The sequence below is a fragment of the Haliotis rufescens genome, unplaced genomic scaffold (genome assembly GCF_023055435.1).
Source record: "Haliotis rufescens isolate VD_foot unplaced genomic scaffold, xgHalRufe1.0.p SCAF_8, whole genome shotgun sequence".
Taxonomy (NCBI): domain Eukaryota; kingdom Metazoa; phylum Mollusca; class Gastropoda; order Lepetellida; family Haliotidae; genus Haliotis; species Haliotis rufescens.
This window is the reverse complement of record NW_025964372.1, coordinates 6,065,587-6,093,571: the sequence shown is the minus strand read 5'-3', so window position 1 is coordinate 6,093,571 and position 27,985 is coordinate 6,065,587. Positions and strand designations below refer to the sequence as shown.

General features: G+C 40.9%; 4 protein-coding genes across 4 annotated transcripts in view; 1 reads left to right on the top strand and 3 right to left on the bottom strand.

The window, feature by feature from the left end:
- Nucleotides 1-2,520: 2,520 nt before the first annotated feature.
- Nucleotides 2,521-6,432, bottom strand: LOC125376851 (alpha-N-acetylgalactosaminidase-like). The gene is made up of 2 exons (XM_048389114.1): nucleotides 6,283-6,432; nucleotides 2,521-3,124 (listed from the first exon to the last, which is right to left on the bottom strand). Exons 1-2 carry the CDS (start codon nucleotides 6,424-6,426, stop codon nucleotides 2,867-2,869), a joined length of 402 nt encoding a protein of 133 aa, XP_048245071.1. The 5' UTR covers nucleotides 6,427-6,432; the 3' UTR covers nucleotides 2,521-2,866.
- The window catches only part of LOC124148998 (alpha-N-acetylgalactosaminidase-like), a 92,292-nt gene continuing 66,827 nt past the window's right edge, over nucleotides 2,521-27,985 (bottom strand). The window contains exon 8 of the mRNA XM_048389113.1: nucleotides 2,521-2,836. The gene's annotated coding sequence lies outside the window, so the exon portion shown is untranslated. The remainder of the gene's footprint in view (nucleotides 2,837-27,985) is intronic.
- Nucleotides 7,183-19,703, bottom strand: LOC124148999. Its single transcript, XM_048389277.1, has 5 exons — nucleotides 19,245-19,703; nucleotides 18,911-19,159; nucleotides 17,946-18,857; nucleotides 11,176-11,244; nucleotides 7,183-7,359 (listed from the first exon to the last, which is right to left on the bottom strand). Exons 1-5 carry the CDS (start codon nucleotides 19,701-19,703, stop codon nucleotides 7,183-7,185), a joined length of 1,866 nt encoding a protein of 621 aa, XP_048245234.1.
- Nucleotides 20,336-22,361, top strand: LOC125376880 (alpha-galactosidase A-like). The gene is made up of 2 exons (XM_048389276.1): nucleotides 20,336-20,494; nucleotides 22,134-22,361. The coding sequence occupies exons 1-2, from the start codon at nucleotides 20,336-20,338 to the stop codon at nucleotides 22,359-22,361; spliced, it is 387 nt and encodes a 128-aa protein (XP_048245233.1).

The window sequence follows — 27,985 nt, the reverse complement described above, 5'->3', positions numbered from 1 at the left end:
CCCACACAATCCCTGCTACATTATTACAGCCTCACACATTCCCTGCTACATTATCACAGCCACACACTGCCCCTGCTACATTATCTGAGCCCCACTAAATCCCCGCTGCATTATCACAGCCTCACACAATCCCTGTTACATTATCACAGCCTCACACAATCCCCGCTACATTATCACAGCCTCACACAATCCCTGCTACTTTATCACAGCCTCACACAATCCCTGCTACATTATCACAGCCTCACACAATCCCTGCTACATTATCACAGCCTCACACAATCCCTGCTACATTATCACAGCCTCACACAATCCCTGCTACATGATCACAGCCCCACACAATCCCCGCTACATTATCACAGCCTCACACAATCCCTGCTACATTATCACAGCCTTACACAATCCCCGCTACGTTATCATAGCCTCGCTCAATCCCCGCTACATTATCACAGCCTCACACAATTCCTGCTACATTATCACAGCCCCACACAATCCCTGCTACATTATCACAGCCTCGCACAATCCCCGCTACATTATCACAGCCTCACACAATCCCTGCTACATTATCAGAGCCCCACACAATCCCCGCTACATTATCACAGCCTCACACAATCCCTGCTACTTTATCACAGCCTCACACAATCCCCGCTACATTATCACAGCCTCACACAATTCCTGCTACAATATCACAGCCTCACACAATCCCCACTACATTATCATTGCATGACACAATCCCCGCTACATTATCACAGCCTCACACAATCCCTGCTACTTTATCACAGCCTCACACAATCCCTGCTACATTATCACAGCCTCACACAATCCCTGCTACATTATCACAGCCTCACACAATCCCTGCTACATTATCACAGCCCCACACAATCCCTGCTACATTATCACAGCCACACACTGTCCCCGCTACATTATCACAGCCCCACACAATCCCCGCTACATTATCACAGCCACACACTGTCCCCGCTACATTATCACAGCCTCACACAATCCTCGCTACATTATCACAGCCCCACACAATCCCCGCTACATTATCACAGCCACACACAATCCCTGCTACATTATCACAGCCTCACACAATCCCTGCTTCATTATCACAGCCACACACTGTCCCCGCTACATTAACACAGCCCCACACAATCCCTGCTACATTATCACAGCCTCACACAGTCCCTGCTACATTATTACAACCCCACACAGTCCCCGCTACATTAACACAGCCACACACAATCCCTGCTACATTATCACAGCCTCACACAATCCCTGCTACATTATCACAGCCGCACACAATCCCCGCTACATTATCACAGCCTCACACAATCCCTGTAATATTATCACAGCCACACACAATCCCTGCTACATTATTACAGCCTCACACAATCCCTGCTACATTATCACAGCCTCACACAATCCCTGCTACATTATTACAGCCTCACACAATCCCTGCTACATTATCACAGCCACACACAATCTCTGCTACATTATCACGGCCTCACACAATCCCTGCAGCATTATCACAGCATCACACAATCCCCGCTACATTATCACAGCCCCACACAATCACCGCTACATTATCACAACCCCACAGAATCCCTGCTACATTATCACAACCCCACACAATCCCTGCTACATTATTACAGCCTCACACAATCCCTGCTACATTATCACAGCCACACACTGCCCCTGCTACATTATCTGAGCCCCACACAATCCCCGCTGCATTATCACAGCCTCACACAATCCCCGCTACATTATCACAGCCTCACACAATCCCTGTTACATTATCACAGCCTCACACTGTCCCTGATAAATTATCACAGCCTCACACAATCCCTGCTACATTATCACAGCCTCACACAATCCCTGCTACATTATCACAGCCTCACACAATCCCCGCTACATTATTACAGCCTCACACAGTCCCCGCTACACTATAACAGCCTCACACAATCCCTGCTACATTATCACAGCCTCACACAATCCCCGCTACATTATCACAGCCTCACACAATCCCTGCTACATTATCACAGCCTCACACAATCCCTGCTACATTATCACAGGCTCACACTGTCCCTGCTACATTATCACAGCCTCACACAATTCCCGCTACGTTATCATAGCCTCACACAATCCCCGCTACATTATCATTGCATGACACAATCCCCGCTACATTATCACAGCCTCACACAATTCCTGCTACAATATCACAGCCTCACACAATCCCCACTACATTATCATTGCATGACACAATCCCCGCTACATTATCACAGCCTCACACAATCCCTGCTACTTTATCACAGCCTCACACAATCCCTGCTACATTATCACAGCATCACACAATCCCCGCTACATTATCATTGCATGACACAATCCCCACTAAATTAACACAGGCTCACACAATTCCCGCTAAATTATTGCAGACTTACACAATCCCCGCTACATTATCACAGCCTCACACTGTCCCTGATAAATTAACAAAAGCCTCACATTGTAGTTAAAACATGAGAACTATCTGTTTAAATGTTTGATTTATTTGTTTACACTACAAAAAACAATCCTTGACACATACAATATTCAGACGGAGAATGTTTATGGTTGCAGCATCGAGGTAGGTCGCAAGTCGCAATTCTCGACAACAGATGAATGGGCTACACTTAACCACTCTGCTGTTACCAGTCGATCACGACAGAAAGTTGATAGTATAGGGTGTATATTTTGAACCCTAATGTTTACCATTTCAAATTACAAGGTTTTATCAAATTGGAAAAGGTAACCAAACATTCCACATCTTCATGTTGCACTCAGTCATTATTTATGAACAAATGACCTTTAAACATATGGCCTTTTGTTAGGCATATCAAAGAGGCATAGCTTTGACCAGCACAATTCCCGTAGGGTTGACAGTCACATTGAACTGACCGCTCGGCTTGTACATGCCCATACTGACGTCATCAAAAACGTTAGTAATGTTATAGCCATTCTGATTGGTCAATGTGATGTCCGCTAGGGTCAGGGACATGCGTGTTGGTGTTCCATCTGAGTTCGGGTTGAAGAAAGCTACTGCATAACTTCCGGGTTTCACCAAAGGTTTCAGCCAGACCTGCACGTTTTGAATCTGCAATGGTGGAAGAAATACATTGACATTCGTATGCGCATTCGTGCGGACAGACACATACACAGACACCGGCACAGACACAAAATAACACATGGAAATAATTATAGAAATAATAATAATCTGACGTTAAAGACGTTGGATACAATAGTTCGGGCGTACCTCAGTTCACGCCGTTGCACGCGAGTTTACCGTGACGAATTACCTCCCTTTACGCGCCCTGTCTTCCACAAATTCCATGGTATTGTTTTGATAGCTCAATAACTCCTCATGCATATGGACAGATTAGATAGAAATATATTGTTGTGTTTTTAACAAGTGTTGAAGCATACAATCATCAGGATATGTATGTTAACATGGAATTTGAATAGGGGTGGTCGGGTAGCCTGGTGGTTAAAGTGTTTACTCGTCACGCCGAAGACCAAGGTTCGATTCCCAACAATGTATGAAGCCCATTTATTACTTGCCTGTGAAGAGATCACCCGTTTAATAAACATACAGCTTTATTACACATTGTGTAATACCAAAACGCGTGCTTATGTACTGTCGGAACACGTTTCAACGACATTGCGTGCGGAGTTGATAGATCACTGAGAGGAGCTTATGCACACTCGATGACCCCAGCAACCTTGTTGCTAGGCTGACATCACATGGCATTGTTTCGCCGATGGATCTTGCAACAAAATTCCACAAATTACGTCATCGGGTATTGTGACGTTATTGTAAACTTTGAGGTGCAAGGCCCAATTCCACAAGGCGATCGTATTGTAGCGCAACGACAGTCGTTGGTCTAAGTTAAAGTATGTGAGTTGCGATAGTCTTAGCCCTACGATAATTTTGTGAATTCTAAAGGTGGACCGTTGTATGGTATCAAATTCATACGTTTCAAGTTTTGACGTGTTTGAGGTATTATTCTGTTAAACTCAATTGGAGTATGCCGTGTATCGTACTCAACAGTAAATTTCTAAAAACGTTATAAATGGCAAGTAATTAATAAAATACTAAACTCGCTCCCGTGTAAAACCAATTTTATGAAACTCGTGAATAGTTGCGGTATCTGACTCTCTTTCGCTCGTCAGATACCACAACTATTCACTCGTTTTATAAACTTGGTATTACACTCTAGCTCGTTTAGTATTCTATATTTCTGGTGTCCCCCGCCGTGATATTGCTGGAATATTGCTAAAAGCGGCTTGAAAACCATTCTCAGTCACTCACTGATATTGGAATGCTAAGATGTTTTTCTTTTTGCAACGAAAATGTGATTAGTTCAAGCAATAAAATGACATGTTTTTGCAAGTACAAATTGAATTGTCAATCCTCTGTGAAGTTTTTATAATCTGCTAAAGTATGAATCCATGACAGTTATGGGGCCACTTGCACAAAACGATCTTAGCGCTAAGATGATCGTAACTCCCATACTTAAACATAGGTTTACAATAGCCTTAGCGCTAAGATCGCTTTGTGCAAGTGGGCCCTGGTACTGGAAAACACCGGGTGGTAATTGGTGGTAAGCAACGACGTGTCCGTTCATGATTGTGGAAACCTGCAACATGTACCTTTGTTATCCTTCCCAAACATGACCCGATAACTATTAAAAAATAACTGATTTTTCAGATTCAGTGGGTAAAAAAGTGTGTAGAGTTCCTACATATTATTTTATTAACATTTAATTTAATGAATTTCTAAAATATTCTTTCTTTCTGTTTTTGGTACGAGAAGCATAGCCATTTATGATTAATTAATTGCTATTAATGGGTAAACAGAAAGCATTGTAGAACATCAAACCTGTCTATTATGTTATATCTAAACAATACTCAATGACAAGCATAATATGGGATTGATTATATCTAGATAATGAGTTGTCTCCCTTTTCAGGTATCAGGACAAGCTCCTTCCCAGCGCGTGACACCTTCGTCACACTCTCGGTAACATTGCTGCCACCAGTGTGGGCGCGGCCATTACAAGAATCTTGAAATTTGCCCTCCAACCCCATATGTAGTAACGTTTATACTTTTGTTTATGTCTTTTGGAATGCCATCATATTTCAATTTGAAAAGGTTTACGACTGACCATGTTTTCCAGATGAATTTACTTTGTTGTTTTGATAATCAGATTGGTTCGAGATTGCAGACAAACGGAAAATCAACCAACTTCTCCCTTACATTCTTACTATATCAATAACACGATAGTTTTAATGAAACAGAAATTCAAATTGACAAACGAAGCAAGTAATGTTTGTAAACATAACGGTCATTCGGTTGCGAGTTCAACTCCAAGCATGGTTGTGGCCACCTATTCACAGTGGGGAGTTTTGACTGGTGGCAGCGATAGTATAGAGAGCTCCGCTGTGAGGAGCTTGGTACCAGGATTGACACCCTAGCTTTCTTTGGGCAGGCACATATTCAATATTTAGCGTGGAGACCTACAGATTTTTATCTTAATTTATGTTGGTGGATATTGTACGCTATACTGGAAAATGGTGACTCTGTAGTGGGTTTTGATCTTCTACATAATTATTTCCATGAGTACTTGCGCCTTTGATACCCGAGCCACATTTAATATGTTGCTATTTTCCCTCGATTGTTTCTATTTTTGGTCCTTTTTTCACCATCCGTGTATGTAGTTAACAAACTTAAATAGTAATAAACACTACAAAGTAAGTTTAATTACACTATTAGGTTAATGTGTTACAAGGAGTCAGCTCTAGCAATGTTATCTAGTGATGATAAATCATGTCATTTGAGACCTACCCCACTATACGTGGGTGCCACCTACAACAACATATAGCATGGAAAGATATTATTTTATTTATTATTCGGTACAAGTATACTACACACTCTCTTCATGTTACATCTCAGAGCGTCGTAGAGGGTTTCACTTATTGTGTCCAACGTCTTTAAACGGTTGACGGTAAATTCATGACAGGACTTTGCTGCCCTCGGTATTATGTAGGTAGTGGAAAAAGCCGAGAGGTCTAAGGAGGGAAGGGGTAATTTCACACGCAGATAAAAGGGAATGAGTTTCCATGCTGTGTTCTTTTCAAGCTTGGAATCTTTCTTCCATTGATATGTGTACCATACTTCATGCATATGACTGATGAAAATTTTGATTTTTTGAAAACAATCTATTCACTGATGTTCGTTTGGAGTAAGCCTCACCTCTTTTATCATATTAGCTCCCTTTACGAGTGGGTCCTGGTTGATGGCAATGACGCCCTTGTTCTGTAGAATGGACTTGGCCTGTGGTCTCATGGTCCTCAGATCGGCGGATATGTAGAGTGGGGCGGAAAACATCGCCCACATCCCGAACTGAGTCTTCTCTTGGTCTGACTCAGACTGAAGTCCCCGATAATCAGCTGAAACACCACAGGTCGTCAGTCAAAATCTGACCATTCATATGTCCAGGCCGAATGAAACGGACTCCTATTGAATTTTTAAAATCTTTTTTGTTGCAATGCTATATTAATGTTATAGCGACTTCCCCAATAGCTGTAGTGAAGAAGGAGCAAGGCGAGTGACAGGAAAATGTAGAGTCGAAGGGAGGAAGAGTGCAAGGAAAGAAGAGAGGGCATCAACAGGCATAAACCTAAGGGAAAACCAACAGAGAGAAAAAAGTGATATAGTCATAGAGGAAAGAGAGAGCGCGAGAGCATGAAACAGGACGAAGAAGAGTGAACGAGAACGTGATAGGGAAAATGACAGTGTGGGAAGGAGAAGGAATATACAAAGAAAAAACTAGGTGAAGGTGAAAAGTGATAGAGGAAAAGGGATCGGAAAGGTACGGAGGGAGAATAGAAGAGAACGAGAGTTACATGCACAGAAGGAGTGGCTTAGTCAGTATGATTTTACGCCGCTTTTAGCAATATTCCAGCAATATCACGGCGGGGGACACCAGAAATGGGCTTCACACATTGTACCCATGTCGGGAATCGAACTCGGGTCTTCGGCGTGACGAGCGAAGGCTTTAACCACTGGGCTACCCGACCGCCCCTGCACAGAAGGAGACGGGACAGGGGAAAAGAAGTTGAAGTACAAAGATTAGAGTCAGTGAAAGGGAAGCTATACAATTACCTCATCTGGATCGTTGATGGACCCTGGACCTGATACTGAGATGAAATCCCCGGCATTTTTGGCATAGTGTCGGATGATGCCGAGGACGGAGATCCAGCTGTCCTGTATGTCGTTGAAGGTCCTCCAGCTGTTGCAGTACTCGCTGTTGCGGGTGTAGTGGGAGTGCTGGAAAAACGCACTATACTAGTTGAATGGCCGTATATAATAATACAGCAAAAAGCAACACGACATTATATTAACGATGTACAGCGAATTGGTTTCAACGCCGCTTTGATGTATTTGGAAAGCTCAAACTGATGTAGGTCTAACTTTGGCGCACGGGTATGGTGCTGACAAACCAAGAAGTAAGATCAGAGCGAACTGGGATTTGAACCCACGAAAATGTTGAAAAGGATTTGGTGTATTTTTTCAGTCATGGATAACAAGTTATTTCCAGCCAAATTCACCATTTTCCTTCTTTTGAATTTGTCAGACATACTTTGGATATTGTGGGAACCGCAACTGCGTATTATAACTGCAGTCTATATTTCAAAACGCCTGCCGATAATGACTGAGAAAGAAGTCGTTTCAATAAATATGCCCTTTCTTTGTGATGCGGCCGTCGATTCAGTTGTTTAAAGCAGAGGGTATTATTATGGTTTGTCATCCGATGGTAGAATTTGTAGATATACATGCCTGGGTCTGGTCTCCACTCCACCATTCACACGTGTAGAGGATAGGTCTGCCAGTCGCGTTCAGACTTTGGCTCATTAAGGGGAAATCTAAAGCATACGGTAACACACAAAAGACATAAGGAATATTCCTGGTCATTTTGTCAAGGTATTCTTTCTCCTGAAAATTTCCAAGTACACAAAAGCATACAATCGAATAAAACAGTCGCAAAATCATGTGGATACACAATAGATTGTAATAAATTATTATCAGTATTTGGCTGTTGTGTAGAAGTAGTTTTTTGTATCAAAACTACCGAGGCCAACATGTTTTCAACAATGATATACTGTGACGTCATTACACATTACGTCACAATTGATGTTTACAACGCCTTAGACGTGGATGACGTCGGGCTGACATCCGACATTAACTGACCTGCCATTATATCACAGAAATATTGTTCACCACACATATTGGCACCGTACGTGTTTTCGTTTCACAAGACACAACACATGACCTGAAGAAATTTTCTATAATAGATAAGATGTGGTAAGAATTAAACGTTTATTCAAGACAGGTAAACGCTATATCTTACGTATTGCCGAGCGGTTTGGGTCTGTGTTACAGCCATCAAACTTGAGCAAATCTAGTTCCCATTTTGCAAATGTCTCGGCGTCTTGCTTAGTGTAGTCCTGGCTCCCAGGGTACCCTGCGCAGGTCTTGGTACCAACGTCTTCATAGATACCCAGTTTTAGCCCACGGGAATGGACCTGAGCAGAGAATTTTATCGTCGTCAAAAGGCGTGTAGCTTTATGTTTATAATTATATTACTATTCTTAGTCCACTGAATGCAAAGTTTGGGACAGAAGGAAAAATGGGACCAGAATTAATAATTTCATGAAACAGAATAAACTGTTCCAAACTAATGAAAAAAAGTTTAACATGCAGTTTAGCCCACTGGATGCCGAGGTTTTTTTCTGACGCACATTTTCCTAAGATCGGAAAAGTAAAGGTTGTGCGAAAATAGCGCTCACGCGGCACTGGATATTCCCCTGGCTAAAAAATTACGCAGAGGTGGAGAATATTAAATTTCCTATTTGATTGTGTAAAGTAAACTGCAAATATTAAACTGGTTTTAAAAAAATACACTTCTAAGTGTTGTCCGTGAATTTATTCTGCGTTGAAAAACAATAAATTTCTCCACTTTTTATCGTACACCGATAAAAGTACTGTGCGGCGATTTTTTTTCTTTCGAAGCTTTACGGAAACTGTAAGCGAACAAAATACTGCCTAATATCTGAACGACATTAATTATATATCAAATAGAGTTATAGGCGTATGTATAACGACATACATTCAATGCCAAATATAGAATGCCGTAAATGACGAAAACTGATTTTTCTCTATGACGTCAAAAGGCGACGGAGAGGTTACACACGTACAAGGGAAAGGGGGCATAACTCCGCTATGCTTAGCACTATTTTTTGGTAACTCGGGTCAATTGGTGAGAATTAGCTGTGGGTAAGGACAATATATTTTCGTGGTGTTTCGTTCACGAGGAACCAAACTATTCCAACACAAATATCCATATTGAAACTGTATACGTTTAGTTATTAAAAAGACCCATAAGAAATAATGAAATCGTACTTCATAAAAAAGAGGCATTAGAGAAATGGATGGCCCTATCTAACCTATAACTTAGTCCTTAGATTCCAACATTCTCCTGATTGTGTAAGTGTAATTTGACTAATGTTGCACCATTATTAATGGAGCACTAGCCTTATCATCAAATGTAATGAAATACCCCAAAAATAATACCATTCCTTTTGACGTCATGGCTGGTTTTGTGTCTTTGATAACGTCGGAGAAAGACGACACTGGTATTTTGATTAATATATACCTCCCCTAATTTTCGTTCATGGTATTCAAAATCTCGATGTGGAAAACGGAGTTTGACGCGTTTTCGACACAACATAAAATTACTGCTTTCACCAAGTAAATAATGTTTTGAATATGTAAACAATTAGATAGTCTTTCGTGTATCTTAACTGGACAAGACACGCACCTGTTTGGCATCAATTTACGTAATGAAATACCCAAAAGAATATTTCAAAACAACCAAAATTATATTCAATATTGGACACATATTTGTTCATTATTATGTTATTATTTATCTTCATCTCGTCTCAGAATGACACAATAAAAAGATGTGAAGAAAGCTCTATTGGTATAGAATTATCAGGATAATCGTATAAGGTTGAACCAACGGAGTACCTGGCATGGATTGTATTTTATACATTGACAAATGTCCAAAGTGAAATTAATTGTGTGAAAAAATGTCTAAAAGATATGCAAAATCTACATCATAACTGAAACTGTAAACAGCATGGTAAAATGATCGTTTGCACTCTCATTCAAGGACCTTCACCTCAAATAAAATTACCAAATATGTACAACAATGTTGACGCATGACATCACCACCTGTGACCGACTTCTACAAAATGTCGTGTTCACTGTCAACAGTACGCGGGATTTTACGAGTGGACTTTCGTTGATTCAGGGATTGTATATACATAAATGTGACATGTAAGTAATCAGACACATTCTGACAATATATGTACTGTTATTTGTTGTTATAATTTTCATTGAAACAAACCGAAATAGTCAGAAATTCCGATAAATACCGTTGTCGTTGTGCGTGATTTGGCGTCAGTCATGGCGTCACACAGAACTTTGCAATGATTTGATATTTTCAACAGAAATTGTCAATGTATCTATTTTAAATTCCCTAATTCTTCCTACGATTCTCTTCCCATGCATATTCTGAAAATGTTGAGCCAATATATTGAACGAATAGATGAATGGATAGCTCAAAATAGGAGAAAATGCTACACTGTGTAAAATCTGTTGCTTTGTTTACATTTCAAACAAGTGATTTCATCCAGCCACTTCGTATTGGTGACAAAGACCATTGTTCATTCGATTCTAAATTGTGTGAGGAATTCAAGGATGTGTGTATCGCAGCTAAGTTTTGAAATATACGTGATGTTACAGACGCCTCATAACCGGTGTACCTGAAACGTGATTTTGTAAACACTATTTAATATGGCGGAAAGTTCACTTCGGCGTTCGTTTTTGTGTATTTTCCAAAACATTCTAAACGATTCTAGGGTTATCGGGGCTGTTTTGGAATGATCAAGTATAAAGGATTACGTGATTTATACCATATATTGGCCCATAATTACACAATTGGCAATCCTATTGGCTCAGTCAGGTCATCTTCCTGGTTGACTGACTATAAAAGTCCAGTTTCCTACTACTACTACTGCTGCTGCTGCTACTTCTACTACTACTGCTGGCTCTACTACTACTACCACTACTACTACTACTGCTACTGCTACTGCTACTGCTTGGCGGTCGGGTAGTCTAGTAGTTAAAGCGTTCGCTCGTCACGCCGAAGACCCGGGTTCGATTCTGGATAAGTGTACGAATTCTGTCGTGCGGAATTCTGCGCCATTCTGCTCGTAGCGCGTTGGCCAGTTGTGGGACTGTCTGCAGTGTGTTCATCCCAGAGGTGTTCCATTGGGTTGAGATCTCGTTGATGTGGGCATTATAAAGGTAGATTACCCTGACACGAGCTGTATGCAGTGGAGCGTTGTCCCGTTGAAAAAGCTCCCTCTGGCGGTAAATGATTGGAAGAAGGTGAATTTGAAGAATTTGATTCATGTAGCGATTTGCTGTCAAATTTTCCTGAACCAGTCAGATCTGGTGGTGTAGGATATGCCCCCCCCCCCCCCCCCCCCCCCCCCCCCCACACACACACACACACACCATGACACTACTGCCACCGAATTTGTCGTATTCACGTACACAATGTTAGGCAAAACGTTCATTTCGACAACGATAAACACGTTCTCTTCAATCTCAACGGTGAAGAAGAAATCGTGATTTATCGCTAAACCACACTTTTTCTCAAATTCCAAGGTTGTAAGGTATGGTACCAACGCAGGCGTCGCCGTCTGTTGCAAAACAGGGACGATAACTGGTCTTCTGGGTCGGGTTCCAGCCTCGCGAAGATGGTTCCTGACAGTCTGGTCCGATATCCTCCTCAAACCAGGGATGCATCCTTCAGTCTCCGTAGCTTTTACATCGCGATGACGCAAGTGGAACAGTCTTATGGAGCGATCCTGTGCAGGGGTGGTAACTCTTGGTCGGCCGGTTCTCGGACGGTCTGCAGTGGAATTGAACTGTGTGTATCGGTCCCAAAGGCGGCAAATGGTGCTGTGCTGGACGTTGAAGTGGCGTGCAACAGAAGACTGCAATTCCCCTCTTTGGATAGGTTCTGTGGTGATGTTCCGATCGGCAGCACTGAGCCTCAGCATTTTCGAACTTGAAAAATGTTGACAATTGAATGACAAATTATTGGCTTATGCTTGCCTTTTTATAGCCATTTTCACGAGTTACGAATGCCATAACTTGCACGTGCATTTTGCTTTTCTGTTTTCCTCCATGGCATTTTTGAACAAGTGTGAAAACAATGCCATTTAAGACATTGCAAATCGACAATGGCTGCGTTTTTGATGCACTGTTTGTCAAATAACAGGCCACCAACATTTTACCAATAACATATATCCAATTCATAATTCGTATATTTGTGTAGTCAGGTTCAATGAACTACATACTACCTGTGCGTTTCTTTTTTTGAAGAGTGTCTACACTAAGCGATATACTTGTGTTTGCATCATATGCCATATTTCCATGATTTTGTATATTTAAATAGACCGGACATCACTTTTACATTGCAAATACAATTGTTGCCCATGCAAACAATGTGATGTGTGTAACCTTAATAGTTGTATCCCTCTCTATCTCTCCTAAGTCGACTTAATGTTTTGCTGGTTCGAATCCCTACACGGGGTCCCCATTGGGGTTCATGTGCACCATGTTCAACCGATCAGACAAGGGACATAACTCGATGACCTATTTACCCCTTAGTGGTGTAGGTAAAATTCCGTTCTTGTCCCTACGGGAAAGCCTGGATAAGTTGTGTTTTGACCTGACAATTACCCTTGTATGACTATGTATGATGTACCATTGTGAAGAAAGGGGTAGCGGGTGGTCTGTGACAAGAAGTACGATGGATATGTGCGTGTCCTGTCTTGGCTAACAACGAGTTCTAGTTGCTAGTTCAATGGCACATTATAGTACTTGATGATGGGACGTGATCATTCGACGATTCCGCGCCTTATTTGAGCTAATGTAATTACACCGAGGTATTATAACCCTATGAATACCCAATTAACCCCTGTAAAAACCCATATATCATGTGAATACCCCGTTTATCCTCGTGTACCCATATATCCCTGTAAATACCCCGTTTATCCAAGCGAATACCCCGTTTCTCCCTTTGAATACCCAAATAACTCAGTAAATACCCCGTATATCCCCGTGAATACCCTGTTTCTCCCTGTGAATACCCCGATTCTCCCAGTAAATACCCCGTATACCCATGTTAATACCCCATTTTAATCCGCAAATACGCATTTTATCCCCGTGAATACCCCTTTTAAATACGTGGATACCCATTTTATCCCAGCGAATACCCCTTTTATCACCGTGAATACCCCATGCTTGTCGCAAGACGTGTTTGAATAGGGTCGGGTGGTTGGAATGATTGTGTGTCTTGGTGTCCCGATGGCGACGATAATTACATATGCCCTGAATTGCCGATAATATACAGACTGCCGCGATAATATTGACTGTGTCACAAAACAATTAACAATTAAACAAAATACAAAATTCAAAATCTGATTTTTCTGATGTTCAACGTCGTCAACGTCAGGTAATGGGATCCTGTTTATAGAATTTGATCCATGTCGTGCGTGCGTGCGCATAGCATGCACATGATTATGATTCTAGGTTTGTCAACACAATACCCGGGCTCGTTGGTTTCACCAAAGTGGAAAAAAAACATCTGGTATCGTATTACTTCTGTCTTTCCTCTCATGTTATCCTGGAACACGTCAGATAACTATAATACTCTTCAACACCCGCGAAGATCCGGGTTAGAATAGGTCTTCAGCATCACATGCTTGCCATGAGAGGCGATCGGGTGGTCAGGCTCGCTGACTTGGTTGATGCATGTCATCGTATCCAAATTGCATCGATCAATACTCATGATGTCAATCACTGGATTGTCCGGTCCAGACTCAATTGTTTACAGACCGTCGTCATATAGCTGGAATACTGCTGAGTTAAACACACAAACAATACTCTTCAAAGCGGCCCTAAACCCAACTCACTCACTCATTTGTTGAGGTCGACCTATTATTGACTGCAATGTGTTGAGACAGGGATCCGTGTATTTTTTAAGAATATGAAAATATCGCATTGTCAGCGAATTCCGAGTTGTTATTTTGCATTCTGGAAATCCTTTTGATATATATTTAGCAAAATGACCGCAAAAATCAAATTAGTAGTAGTAGTAGTAGTAGTAGTAGTAGTAGTAGTAACTATGATTGAGTAACGGGTACCCGCATGAGATAACCAAAAACAATGTCATTGTACGGGTTCGAATCTCATTCGGTTCTAAAGGCCCTGGGTATTTTCCGGACCATTACTTCATACATTTGTAAGACACATCTACACTACAGGGAACAAGAATAATCTAACAGGTCGTCTCTCTTTGTTATCAGTGTAAACGGGCTATCACAGATAACCAAAACGGTCATCAAGCGGGCACCTTTGACTCTGACATTGTCTGCTCTCACGCAGATACACATAGCTGGCTATACGTATGCGTACAACTGGCGCATGCATACAACTGATGTAAGTCGTGCAGTGATGAGGCTACCACTCTGTGTTTGTGTGGTTGCTGTATTCAGACTGACCCATGGGCTGGACAACGGTCTCGCTCTAACGCCACCCATGGGCTTCCTGTCGTGGGAGAGATTCAGGGGTAACGTGGATTGCAAGCGGGACCCTGACAATCTTATCAGGTGAGTTATCAGCTTAATCGGGGGAGGGAAGGGGGCGGGGCGGAGGGATGGGGGTGGGGGGATTGAGGGAAGGGGGCGGGGTGGTGGGGTGGGGGTGGAGGGATGGGGACGGAGGGGGGGGGTGGGGGAATGTTTTACTGTTCATCCACTGTCAAGGCGTAACATTTGTTTTTACTTGCTTAACCGGAAGGGTGATTTAGGAGTGAGGATATACTTGTGTTTATTTGTTGTTTAACGCCGCACTCAGCAATATTCCAGCTTTATGACGGCGGTCTGTAAATAATCAAGTCTGAACCAGACAATCTAGTGATTGATATCATGAGCATCGATCCACGCAAATGGGATACGATGACATGCATCAACCAAGTCAGCGAGCCTGACCACCCGAGGACGAATGAAGTCGATGAATGCGTACCTGCACACCTGGAGGTGTTCTCTGTTTTTAATTATAATAATAATAACAATAATAAAAATAATAATAATAATAAAAATTAAAATAATAATAATACCTAGTTTGTCTGTTCCAGATTCGTTTATTTTCAGGCCGCCGCCATATAGCTTGTACGGGGTAACAACAAACAAACATTAAAATGTTTTTATCTACAGACCCATGTTTAATGCCCGGATAAGCGGGTTCGAAACAAATACTTAACGTTGAATCTCCCTTGGCGGAAAGAAAAGCCGGGCTTAGGGTAGCACAAGAACGTGTTCTTTCCGATATTTGCACATGTGCACTTGGTGACTGATCATGACTATGGGGTGAGGTAAAATGGGGTTTAACGTCGCGTCAAAGATTATTGCACTTTATTTACATGCATAGTGCATGCCGCAGTTTAACATGAAGACGCCACTCAGACACAGTAAACTGACTCCAAGGCGACCAGTCCTTGTTTCCTTGTTTCCTTGTTTTATCCCCTTAATGCCGAGCGCGAGACAGGGTAACAACAAGTACCATATTTCAACGTCTTTTGGTATGACGGGGTCCGAACACCGGACCTTCTGCTCTCCGCATTGACACTCTACCACGAGACCACGGAGGCGGTCTTGTGACCTAAAGAAAAATCGGTATACTTTTTTTTTTTATTATTTTAATTTGACCTTTTAAATAAACTGTCAGGAATGATTATATTAAGCCGTCATGTTTTTGCCGGTGTGATAAGGCTCCTCGGTATAAGGCCCGAAACTAGAATTATTTTGTTCTACATTGTCGATTTATGGGTCCGTCGGATCCGTAAAGAAAAAAACCCGTTTCACAACATATGCAAGAAACTGATACTCTTTTTCCCGTTTTCTCTCAGTTGGTTGGGGGATCGATGCTCATGATATCAATCACTTGATTGTCTGGTGCAGACTCGATTATTTACAGACCGCCGTCATATAGCTGGAATATTGCTGAGTGCGGCGTAAAACAACAAACCAACCAACCAACTAACCAGACCTTGAATGACCACGTGCATAACGTCATAACATAGCTGATTGAGTATTATTTCGAATTTCTTTTCAAAGTGAGGAGCTATAATGTTTATAAAATGTCCACTCTATTTAATTGTAAAACAGAAGGTTCTCTTAGATAACTAGCTCGATTCTGTAAGTTAAAAACGAAGCGTTTTATGACATCCCAAAAAGCATGTATATCAAGTTACTAGTTATTAGTTCAGCATGTTTGTTTATGTCTGTGTACATATTGTATGCATTCAATATAACTCGTATACCTGCTCTGTTCTCACAAAAAAACCATCTTACTTGTGTAGCGTACTATTAAGTGATGCCATCCAAGCCGCCACCCCCATCCCCACTCCATGCCATCCAAGCCTGTCGCCCCACCCCATCCCCCACCTCCATATCATCCAAGCCGCCACCCCCATCCCCACTCCATGCCATCCAAGCCCATCGCCTCACCCCATCGCCCCACTCAATATCATCCAAGCCGCCACCCCCAGCCCCACCCCATGCCATCCAAGCCCCCCAACCCCAATCCCCACTCCATGCCATCCAAGCCCGTCGCCCCACCCCATCCCCCCATTCCATATCATACAAGCCCCAACCCCCATCCCTACTACATGCCATCCACGCCCGTCGCCCGTCGCCCCAACCCTCACTCCATGCCATCCACGCCCGTCGCCCCACCCCCAACCCCCACTCCATGCCATCCACGCCCGTCGCCCCACCCCCCAACTCACACACACGCTGATGGTCATCCTCATTGATACCGACTCTGCCTACAGACTGTCTCTCGGCTCAAGCCAGAAGATTGGAAAGCGTTAATGTCGTAAAAACAAAGTAACTAAACTTCATTGAATCTGAAGTAATGACGAATGAATAGATTTTTACGCCGCTTTTTGTATTCCAGCAAAATCACATAGGGAGATGAAGGAAATGAGCTCCAAACATTGTTGGGAATAGAACCATCGACGTGACGAGCAAACGGTTTAACAACCAGGCTACCTCACAACGAAGAAGTTAATCTCGAAAACAAGATTACATTGATTACAAAAACCCACGATCATAGAATTCCAGTACAACTAACGGAGGCAACAATGCACTGTGGATTGTACCGCGTTTGAGGACTGGAGCACCTGTGTCCATTAGATGTTTATTTGTGATTGTTAATAGAAGTTGGTACAGCATATATATGCTCACATCCAGTCCGTTGACCTTCTGTTTCGTTATAGATGCATTCACGAGGACTGAAGCTGGTTATCTACGGAGATGTGGGGACTTACTTCATCACACCAACTTCTAAATGCCACTTAAAGAAGTTACCTCCTCCGTTCAAATGTTTATCCCACGGAACCGAGAGATAGACGATAACGTTCGGAATACCCCGTTTTAACGTTCTCGAGATTGCATGATTAGAAAACACATTCCGACTGTCACTTTCATGATCTGGTACGCATTGATTGGTCGGATGAACGGTCGTTTTGACGTGACCCGTAATGGGATGTCCTCAGATCTTTGTTTAGCGGCAGCGAGAACTAAGATCTGATTTGAATGAGATTGCATTGCGTTTGAACGCGTTTACTTCCTACGCTATTTGGGCTCATCCTAAAGAGCGCAAAAGCTTTGACCATTTCTAATTTTTTAAATTTTATTTCATAATACCAACATCCGGGATAGTTTGGTTTGAACATTATTTTCGTTGTATACAAGTGTCAGAATAAACCCCGAGGTTATGCAATTCTTAGGGGTAGATGTAGATGTGGACGTGGGAGTAGATGTAGAGGTAGTGGAAGGTGTGGATGTAGGTGTAGATGTAGAGGAAGGTGTGGATGTCGAGGTAGATGTAGCGATAGGTGTGGATGTAGGTGTAGATGCATAGGAAGGTGTGAATGTCGAGGTAGATGTAGCGATAGGTGTGGATGTAGGTGTAGATGTAGAGGAAGGTGTGGATGTCGAGGTAGATGTAGCGATGTTGTGGATGTAGGTGTAGATGCAGAGGAATGTGTGGATGTCGAGGTAGATGTAGCGATAGGTGTGGATGTAGGTGTAGATGTAGAGGAATGTGTGGATGTCGAGGTAGATGTAGCGATAGGTGTGGATGTAGGTGTAGATGTGGAGGAAGATGTGGATGTCGAGGTAGATGTAGCGATAGGTGTGGATGTAGGTGTAGATGTAAAGGAAGGTGTGGATGTCGAGGTAGATGTAGCGATAGGTGTCGATGTAGGTGTAGATGTAGAGGAAGGTGTGGATGTAGGTGTAGATGTAGAGGAAGCTGTGGATGTCGAGGTAGATGTAGCGATAGGTGTAGATGTAGGTGTAGATGAAGAGGAAGCTGTGGATGTCGAGGTAGATGTAGCGATAGGTGTAGATGTAGGTGTAGATGTAGAGGAAGGTGTGGATGTAGTTGTGGATGCAGAGGAATGTGTGGATGTCGAGGTAGATGTAGCGATAGGTGTGGATGTAGGTGTAGATGTAGAGGAAGGTGTGGATGTCCAGGTAGATGTAGCGATAGGTGTGGATGTAGGTGTAGATGTGGAGGAAGATGTGGATGTCGAGGTAGATGTAGCGATAGGTCTGGATGTAGGTGTAGATGTAGAGGAAGGTGTGGATGTCGAGGTAGATGTAGCGATAGGTCTGGATGTAGGTGTAGATGTAGAGAAAGGTGTGGATGTCGAGGTAGATGTAGCGATAGGTGTGGATGTAGGTGTAGATGTGGAGGAAGATGTGGATGTCGAGGTAGATGTAGCGATAGGTGTGGATGTAGGTGTAGATGTAGAGGAAGGTGTGGATGTCGAGGTAGATGTAGCGATAGGTGTGGATGTAGGTGTAGATGTAGAGGACGGTGTGGATGTCGAGGTAGATGTAGCGATAGGTGTGGATGTAGGTGTAGATGTAGAGGAAGGTGTGGATGTCGAGGTAGATGTAGCGATAGGTCTGGATGTAGGTGTAGATGTAGAGGACGGTGTGGATGTCGAGGTAGATGTAGCGATAGGTGTGGATGTAGGTGTAGATGTGGAGGAAGATGTGGATGTCGAGGTAGATGTAGCGATAGGTCTGGATGTAGGTGTAGATGTAGAGGAAGGTGTGGATGTCGAGGTAGATGTAGCGATAGGTCTGGATGTAGGTGTAGATGTAGAGGAAGGTGTGGATGTCGAGGTAGATGTAGCGATAGGTGTGGATGTAGGTGTAGATGTGGAGGAAGATGTGGATGTCGAGGTAGATGTAGCGATAGGTCTGGATGTAGGTGTAGATGTAGAGGAAGGTGTGGATGTCGAGGTAGATGTAGCGATAGGTCTTGATGTAGGTGTAGATGTAGAGGAATGTGTGGATGTCGAGGTAGATGTAGCGATAGGTGTGGATGTAGTTGTAGATGCAGAAGAAGGTGTACATGTCGAGGTAGATGTAGAGGAAGATGTGCATGTAGAGGTAGGCATAGAAGAAGCATATTACTAGTAACCAAAATTCCAATTTGGATTGAGGGTCGCTCGAACGTTCTTATTAAATGAAACGCATCCATACTGAACACGTTCTTTTCGTCCCGTGTGCCAAATACGGAGGAATATGATCGTCATCACTCAAGGAGTGAGTGAGTTTAGTTTTACGCCGCTTTTAGCAACTTCCAGAAATATCACGTCGGAAGACACCAGAAATGGGCTTCACACATGGTTACAATGTGGGGAATCGATCCGGGTCTTCGGCGTGACGAGCGAACGCTTTACCCACTAGACTACCCCACCGCCCCAATCACTCCTGGACCGATAGCAATCAGTATGTGGTGGTTACGACATGTGATCTGAAGCTTGTTGATTGTATGTCACCATACCCCGACGGCGATGATCGTTGCTCACATTATCAGAAACTGATTTGAAGGATGCTGACCCAGATTATGTACAGGTCGCCGTGATATAGATGGAATATTGTTGACTGCGGTGTAAAACAACATTCACTCGATCACGTATTGACCGGCAAGATGTGAGTTATCTTATAAACAGCCCAATAACGTGTCAGTTTTTGACACTGCACAATGTCTGTTTTGTTGTTTTATCTAGCGCATGTATGAAGTCAACAAGAAGTACTGCAACACTTGGAGAAACTTCTTTGACATCCAAGACAGCTGGCGGAATGTGCTAGAGGTCATTATCTATTATGGGATAGATCTTGGCAACTTTTCTGGAGTAGCTGGACCTGGTGGCTTCAATGATCCGGACCAGGTGAACTTCGTGACGACGGCTTCGTGGGCAAGGTGCTTATATAGTCAGAAAATGTTTCAAAATAATGCGAATATACAGCAGAAAATGTTTATAACGAACACGGATATGACATCCCAATGGTTATAACGATCTATTTAATAAGTATAACTGCTTTACTGAATACTATGGTATTGAATTAACCATCATTTACTGTTCACGGGACCAACGAATTCTGTAGTAAACTGTATTTTGCACCGCATAAGTACGGAAGCCCTTTAGGGCCATTTGTTTTTTTGGGGTGTTTTTTTCGATACTATCTTGAAATTTGAGGATCATAAGTTGAAATTTCAAGATACTAAGTTTCAAGTTATCATTTTGAAAAAAAATAAAAATAAACAAATGGCCCTTAAAGACTTCCGTACCAAAGAGACTTCACCATCATAATTATACCTCCATGTCAGAATGATGAGATCTGATTGGTCCACGTCATCTTTATGTAATACTGTGTCTCCTGCATCAGTCGCCATGGGTGAATAAAACAACAAATAATTATCTTATTCTCAATTCACTAGACCGAGAGATCTGTGAACTATTTCCGTGGCATTAAGATATAACGTCGCCAAACATTGTCTCCGAGTCAGACCTGATCACTATTTCCGAATTATGAACTGTAATCACACATGTATTTTCGAACACCTGGTGTCATCACTGATTTTGAATGACCCATATTTTCCCCGCTATTTATTTTTACTCCCAAAAGTATCTGTTTCGGCTGAGGATCGAGATCCTTATTCTCTGGCGTGGACGTTTGTAGGTGTTTTTCAAGCAACGTCTAACGGAGAGGTGCGAAACTACCATTGTAACTTACACCGAAAAAAGTACAATTTTTGTTTACACCTAAAAAAACAACAATTCTTTTATAAGTTATCCTCAATTTACCATCTATACAGTAAAGTATTAATTCAAACATAACACGGTCGAATGTGATATTTATTGTCTAACTTGAAAATCGGAATCTTTCGCACTTTAGTATTTTAGTGGCAGATGGTTTGTGACCTGCTCTCACACAATTTGGTTCATTATTATAATAGGTCTGCTCGCGTTAATATATGAAAAAATATAAATAACCATCACATAATACGAATGAACATGTAAAAACATAAAAGAAATATTATCATTTCGTTTTTATGTCCAAATTTCATTTGTCATCATAGATTTTTCTCGAATGAAAGTCGAAAATGTGATGGTGAAACACGTTTATACATAACTAATGAAACATTTTTATAAAAATTACCAACATTTGTTGCATACAAGATCTAACATAAACGGTCCAAAAATGAAACAAATAGCTTTTAAGCGCATCTAATTTTAGCGGGTCCTCGTGAAATAAGATTTGCTTACACTTAAAATTAGCCTTTTTGCGCCCCTGACGGACTTACATGTACTTAGTTTGTCGACTCTCATTTTTTCGAAACGGTATTGCCGAACGTTATTGTTTTAGAATTCGACAATTATCAAAATTCCAATGATAGGATTTAAAAAAAAGATCAATTTTTCATGCAAAATCACCCTTTACAAAGTCGTTGAGCAGTCAATCAGATAATCTTCCTAAATAGCTGTTTCTACAAGTACTTTGAAGATGACCAACTCACTGTCACAGCTGATCATCGGGGACTTCAGTCTGAGTTATGACCAGGAGAAGGTTCAGTTCGGGATGTGGGCGATGTTTGCCGCCCCACTCTACATATCCGCTGATCTGAGGACCATGAGACCACAGGCCAAGTCCATTCTACAGAACAGGGGCGTCATTGCCATCAACCAGGACCCACTGGGACAGCAGGCGAAGCTCCTGACAAAGGCATGTTATATTATTGTCTTCAATATTTAATCTACGACTTCCATGGGAACTATAGGTGCAAAGTAACCAAAGTTTGTCGTGAGGTGAGGTGAGGTGAGGTGAGGTGAGGTGAAAGGTCGCATCCAAGATTATTGCACTAACATAGCGACGTGCATGCACGTGTCGGCGTGTGTGTGTGTGTGTGTGTGTGTGGCTGCTTGTACTAGTCCGGACTAATGCCAACTTTTGTAGTGCTATCCCACTGAGACACAGTATACCGACTCCGAACCGACCAGTCTTTGTTTTAGCCCCTTAATGCCGAGCGCCAGGTAGGGTAACAACCAGTACCATCTTCTTAAGTCGTTTTGTATGACACGGCCGGGGTACGAATCCCAGACCTTCCGCTCTCCGGGCGGACGCTCCACCACTAGACCACAGAGGCGGTCGCTTGACGTAAGAGGCAACTATCCATTGTTTCGTGGCAACTATAATGATCGGACGGTCAGGCTCGGTGATTTCGTTGATTGTATGTCATCTATGACAGTGGATGGGTACCCGGTAGGATGAGATGGTAAGTGGCTGATAACCTAGCGCCTCACAGGCAGTTTAGGTTGTATATTCTCCAGGCAGCTAAGAATTAAAAAATCTAGTGCACACTGATCCACCGATCGGGGTAATAATGTAAGAGCTTTGAACATACACCTTGCGTGAGGAGTGTAGCGCAATATAAGTATACACATGATTATCATCATTATTATTATTTATCTACCCCGAGCCTTTGCTGTTAGTAAATCACTGGTTAATCTGGTCCAGAGGCGATTGTTTACAGGCTTCTGTCATGCAGCTGCTATATTACTGGTTGCAGCGTTAAACAACAAACAAACAATAATATTTGGAACTATATTTTAGATGTTAATACATAACCCTAAGAACCTTTTGAAAGTTATTTCTGATATGAAAACCGTATCAAGTAACAATATCAACTGACATCTCGATTAGATTTATCTGAGAGATACATATATACCTTTTTCACATCCAGATCGCAAATATTGAAGTGTTGACCAAAGCATTGGCTTTTAAAGGTTATGCAGTTGCGTTTTTCAATCCGGATCTTGGCGGAACACCCACACTCGTGACCTTGACCTTGTCGCAGATCCAATTGACCAATCAAAATGGGTACAACATCACGGACGTATTCGACGACATCAACGTTGGGACATACAATCTTACAGATAAATTCAGTATTTCAGTTAATCCAGAGGGAATTGTTCTTCTCAAGATCGTTCCACTGTGATATGTTATCCTCAATAAACTGTGATTAGACGCGGTGGTTGGAGAACATACAAAAAGTCTTTTGTTTCACGATTTGTCCGAACACATATTCCAGTTTTGATGTTGAATAAAATAACAATGAAAAGTGGACATCAAAGTATGTGGCAATTTGTTTGGTCAAAATGCGGAAATAATCCTGAAATGTGGTTCCCGAAACCAGAGACCATGCTACCAAATCAAATTGTGTAGCAGTTCATAAATGCTGATGGTTTTTTATAAAAAGAAAACAAAATTTTAAAAAATCCAGACAAATATGGTGCATTCATAACAGATGTCATATGTATTATGGTTTTTCAAAAATCTCATGAAATAGAAAATTATGAGTAAGTTCCGGCTTGGGCTGGAGTGAAGATAGGTGAAATATATAAAACGAAAGAAATATCTTCGCCTCTGATTTTACACAGGCAGTTTGTTAGCTGGACATGCTGCACGTCCAGGAGAAACAACTGTACAGCACCAATGGGCTCATGGCAGCTCTGAATATCACCTCGCCTGGATCCCTTAAACTCGTAAACCAGAATGATCTCATACAATAATACACCTGTAACTACAGGTAGGGTTACATGTTTTTTTGCTTGTTGTTTGACCTACACTCAGCAACATTCCAGCTACATGACGGTGGCCTGAAACAATCGAGTCTGGATCAGACAAAACGAGTGAGCGACGATTCACGCCTTTGAGGAAAGCTGACATGTAATCAAGTCACTGAACCTGACCCAGATCCATTAAGCCGCCTCGGACGACAAGCTTAAGCATTGGTAGCAGTCACTGTTTACTTCTTGCTGGGAACCTATTCTAACCCGCATCAACACGTGGTGGCCACATTGTTTGAAAGACATTACTTAGAGGTTAACGAATGACAAAGTAGACAAAATTTATGGATACCAAAGTCTTTATTTACTGTAAATAAAGAAGTTGTTATCCATAAACTGTCTACTTTGTGGTAGGCCGCGTTGTAAATGATTCTGAAGCAAACTACATGTATCTCCTTCTGGCCCCAATCTATAACTATGTTGGAGTCGATCAAGGTTATCCTCTTGTAGACGGCTGTTACCATCACAACAAAACTCCAGCTGACCTTTTATGTTTTTAGTAAAACGTTTCAAAGTTCTGTATACATATAGTTTCTGCATATAGTTGATCATTTCTTCACACACACACGTTATTCATTAAGACACAAATCTATAGCGATATGTAAAGGCTTTAAGATATTGGTTGATAGTATATATTGAACAATGTTGGAAATATCATAGCAAAAGCTAACAGACATGCCTCAAGCAAGTTCAAGAAAATGTCATAACTGTGGGGGTAATTGTCTTCATCGCTTTAGCGGCAGTGACGTTAGACCAAGTACAAATTGTCTGCATGAAGCCAAGCGTGAAAGCGTGAGATTCAAATGTTCAGTTGCATAGCTCAGCCCACTTTTTTCATATGTATGTATGTATGTATGTATGTATGTATGTATGTATGTATGTATGTATGTATGTATGTATGTATGTATGTATGTATGTATTGAGTTATGCAGTATATCATTGTTCCCATAGTTGCAGAGTAAAAGTTTTCCGTCGAAAACATATTTCTGATTGAATAGAATGACACAATATATTCTTTAAAAATTCAAAGGTTTGGAAATAAACAATGTCATATTTCAAACCAAAAAGACTCAAACATAGCATGTAGCAATAGAGAGCTAAGAATCAAATGCTGAGAATAAAAGTGACCATTTTTTGTTAAAGTTATTTTTGTCATGCTTTTTTATAGCAATAATTTTCTCGATTGAATATGTTTTAAGTAGTTTTAAAAGCATATCTCATTTCGGTTTGGTTCCTTTGATTCCATATACATGAATATGCCTTTTCCCCAATAAAAGTATATGATTAAAGCATCAGTTAGAACCAAGCCAAATAAGATATTTTGTCAATTTTTTTTTTTGAGGAAGATGTTTGTTGAGCCAAAGATCAAAATCAGTCCCAAATGGTTTACAAATGTAGTTACATACATTCCCAAAAGACATGGCTGATTTCCTCATTGACAGGATTACAAAAGCTACAAACACTGTTGTCTTCAAGATTAGTGTTAATAGTTCCTTCTTTGTGTTGATAATTCAATGTAGAAATCTGTACTGAAAATCTAAAAATTTACATCATTCAGTTTACATCTATAAACAGTAAATATCTTTTTTCAAATTAAAATCACAGTGAAATGTTGATTGCCATTTATCACAAACTTTAAGATTATTTTCATTTCATATTAATTTATCTGATTAAATGATTCTAGCGCCTTTGAATGCTTCGTCAGATCACTTCAGCAACTTTAGCAACTGTTTAGATACAAGTTCTGTAAAAGTATTTTTCTAGTTTTCTTGATTGTTATTTTCTATGAGTCTGGTATAATGAAAAATAAATATCTATAGTCTAATATTGTACCTTTAATCGGATATTTATTTTCAGTTCTTCAAATGACATCAATCCGTTTTCATTGCATATATCTTTAATTGAGTAAATGTCATTATTAGCCCATTGCTTTACGTAGTATGTTGCTTGTTTGAAGTTGTGATTAAGTCATAACGGTTGGGACAAAATGTCTTCGATATTATCAACATTAATAATAATTTTTTTTTATAAAAGTTGTTCCAAGCTTTCAATATATCTTTCCAGTAGGGGTTTTAACAAAAGATTGCTTATCAACATTAGCACCAAGAGAGAGTTTATCTTTAATTGGGATATTACAAGGGAGACTGTATGCAGTTTTTTTGCAATATTATCTGAGCGTATACGTAGATAGTTTCAGTGCGTCAATAAAGGTACTAATGATAATCATGTGTAATCCACCTTCCTCATTTTTATTATTCCAGATAAAATTGTAAAATATTTGTCAAGTGATAAGACATAGTCCTGAAGAGGGTTTGGTAGTGTCGAAAATATGTGAACTAGTTTTGGCAATGCTTAAGTTTTTATGACTGTAATTTTTCCTATTATCGTTAGTTTTCTTTTTCTCCAATTTGCAAGCAATCTATTTATTTCTTGTAGTTTTCTTTTTGTATTGATTACCCCGAGTTCACATAAGTTTGAATTAAATTCCTAATACTTGAAATTCCTTATCGTGCCATTCTATTTGTAAATCTTGACATAATCGACCATTTCTACCCGCTTTTGAGCCTATCCATTTTGCTTTTGTCTTGTCTACATTAATCTTTAAACCAGAGTGATTGAGTTGGGTTTAACTCCGCTTTTAACAGTATTCCAGTTATATCGTGGCGTGTCAGCTTAATGTGGGAGGAAAGCCAGAAGTGATGCAAGTCTCAGACGTTTACCACTTCGGTGAAACCCACGAGCACGGGTATGGTGTTGACAAACCTAGAAACATAATCGGGGCAAACCGGGATTCGAACCAACAATCATAGGTTTCTGGCATGCCCAAGAAACGCAACTCTGCACAGCGAATCGCGGCGCCTCAGACGACTGGGCCAACCGTGCCCCCTTTAAACCAGACATTTTGTAGAATTTAAGAAGTGTTTCTATAGCTTATATAAGCTTTCATCTTTGTTATTTAAATATAATTCAGTATCATCAGCATACTGCCAAAGATTGTATTCTTTGTCATTTACAGTAATCCCTTCAATTTTATTATTATTTCTTATCATACATCCAAGGATTTCAGCTACTATTTCTAGTTTTTAATTTGGTTGTCTCATGTTGGAGTCTCTAAATTTGTTAAAACTTCTGTCATTGCCATTAGATGTACATAATATTTGATAAAAGTTTCTTAATTCATACAATATGCAAATGCCGTCTGTTGTTATTCTATTTCTAATAAGTATTCCTCTTATTTCCTCTTCTTTTATATGTTCCATTTCTAATTTGGTAGATGTTTTTAGTCTATTTGTTAAAAATTTCGCCTTATGTCATCTTCTAATTCGCTTATCGTACTTTCTTATCTTTTCTGTTTGATTGATTTTGGTTCTTTTAATGAATGAAGAAAATGAAATTGTTTTCTCTCTAACTTTCATAAACAGGGTTCAAAAATCATCGATTTCAAGTTTGTAGTCTCACTTTGTTCACCATCATTTTTCTCAGAATATTCTTTTTAGTTTCTTCTATAACTGTTTAAACTAAATCTATAAATTCTTTATTTAATAGGAGTGAAGTATTTCATTTCAAATATACGCGTCCCCATTCTTGATTAATTGCAGCAGAGACAAATAACGTTATGACTGAGTGATCAGGTTTTTATCCATTGGAAATAAAACATTTGTTTCCAATGTCATATTGCTTATGTCTTCAGAAACTAAACAAAGTCCAGCCCAGCTTGTTGTCTCGGGTTTTTCTTCCACCATGTGTCTT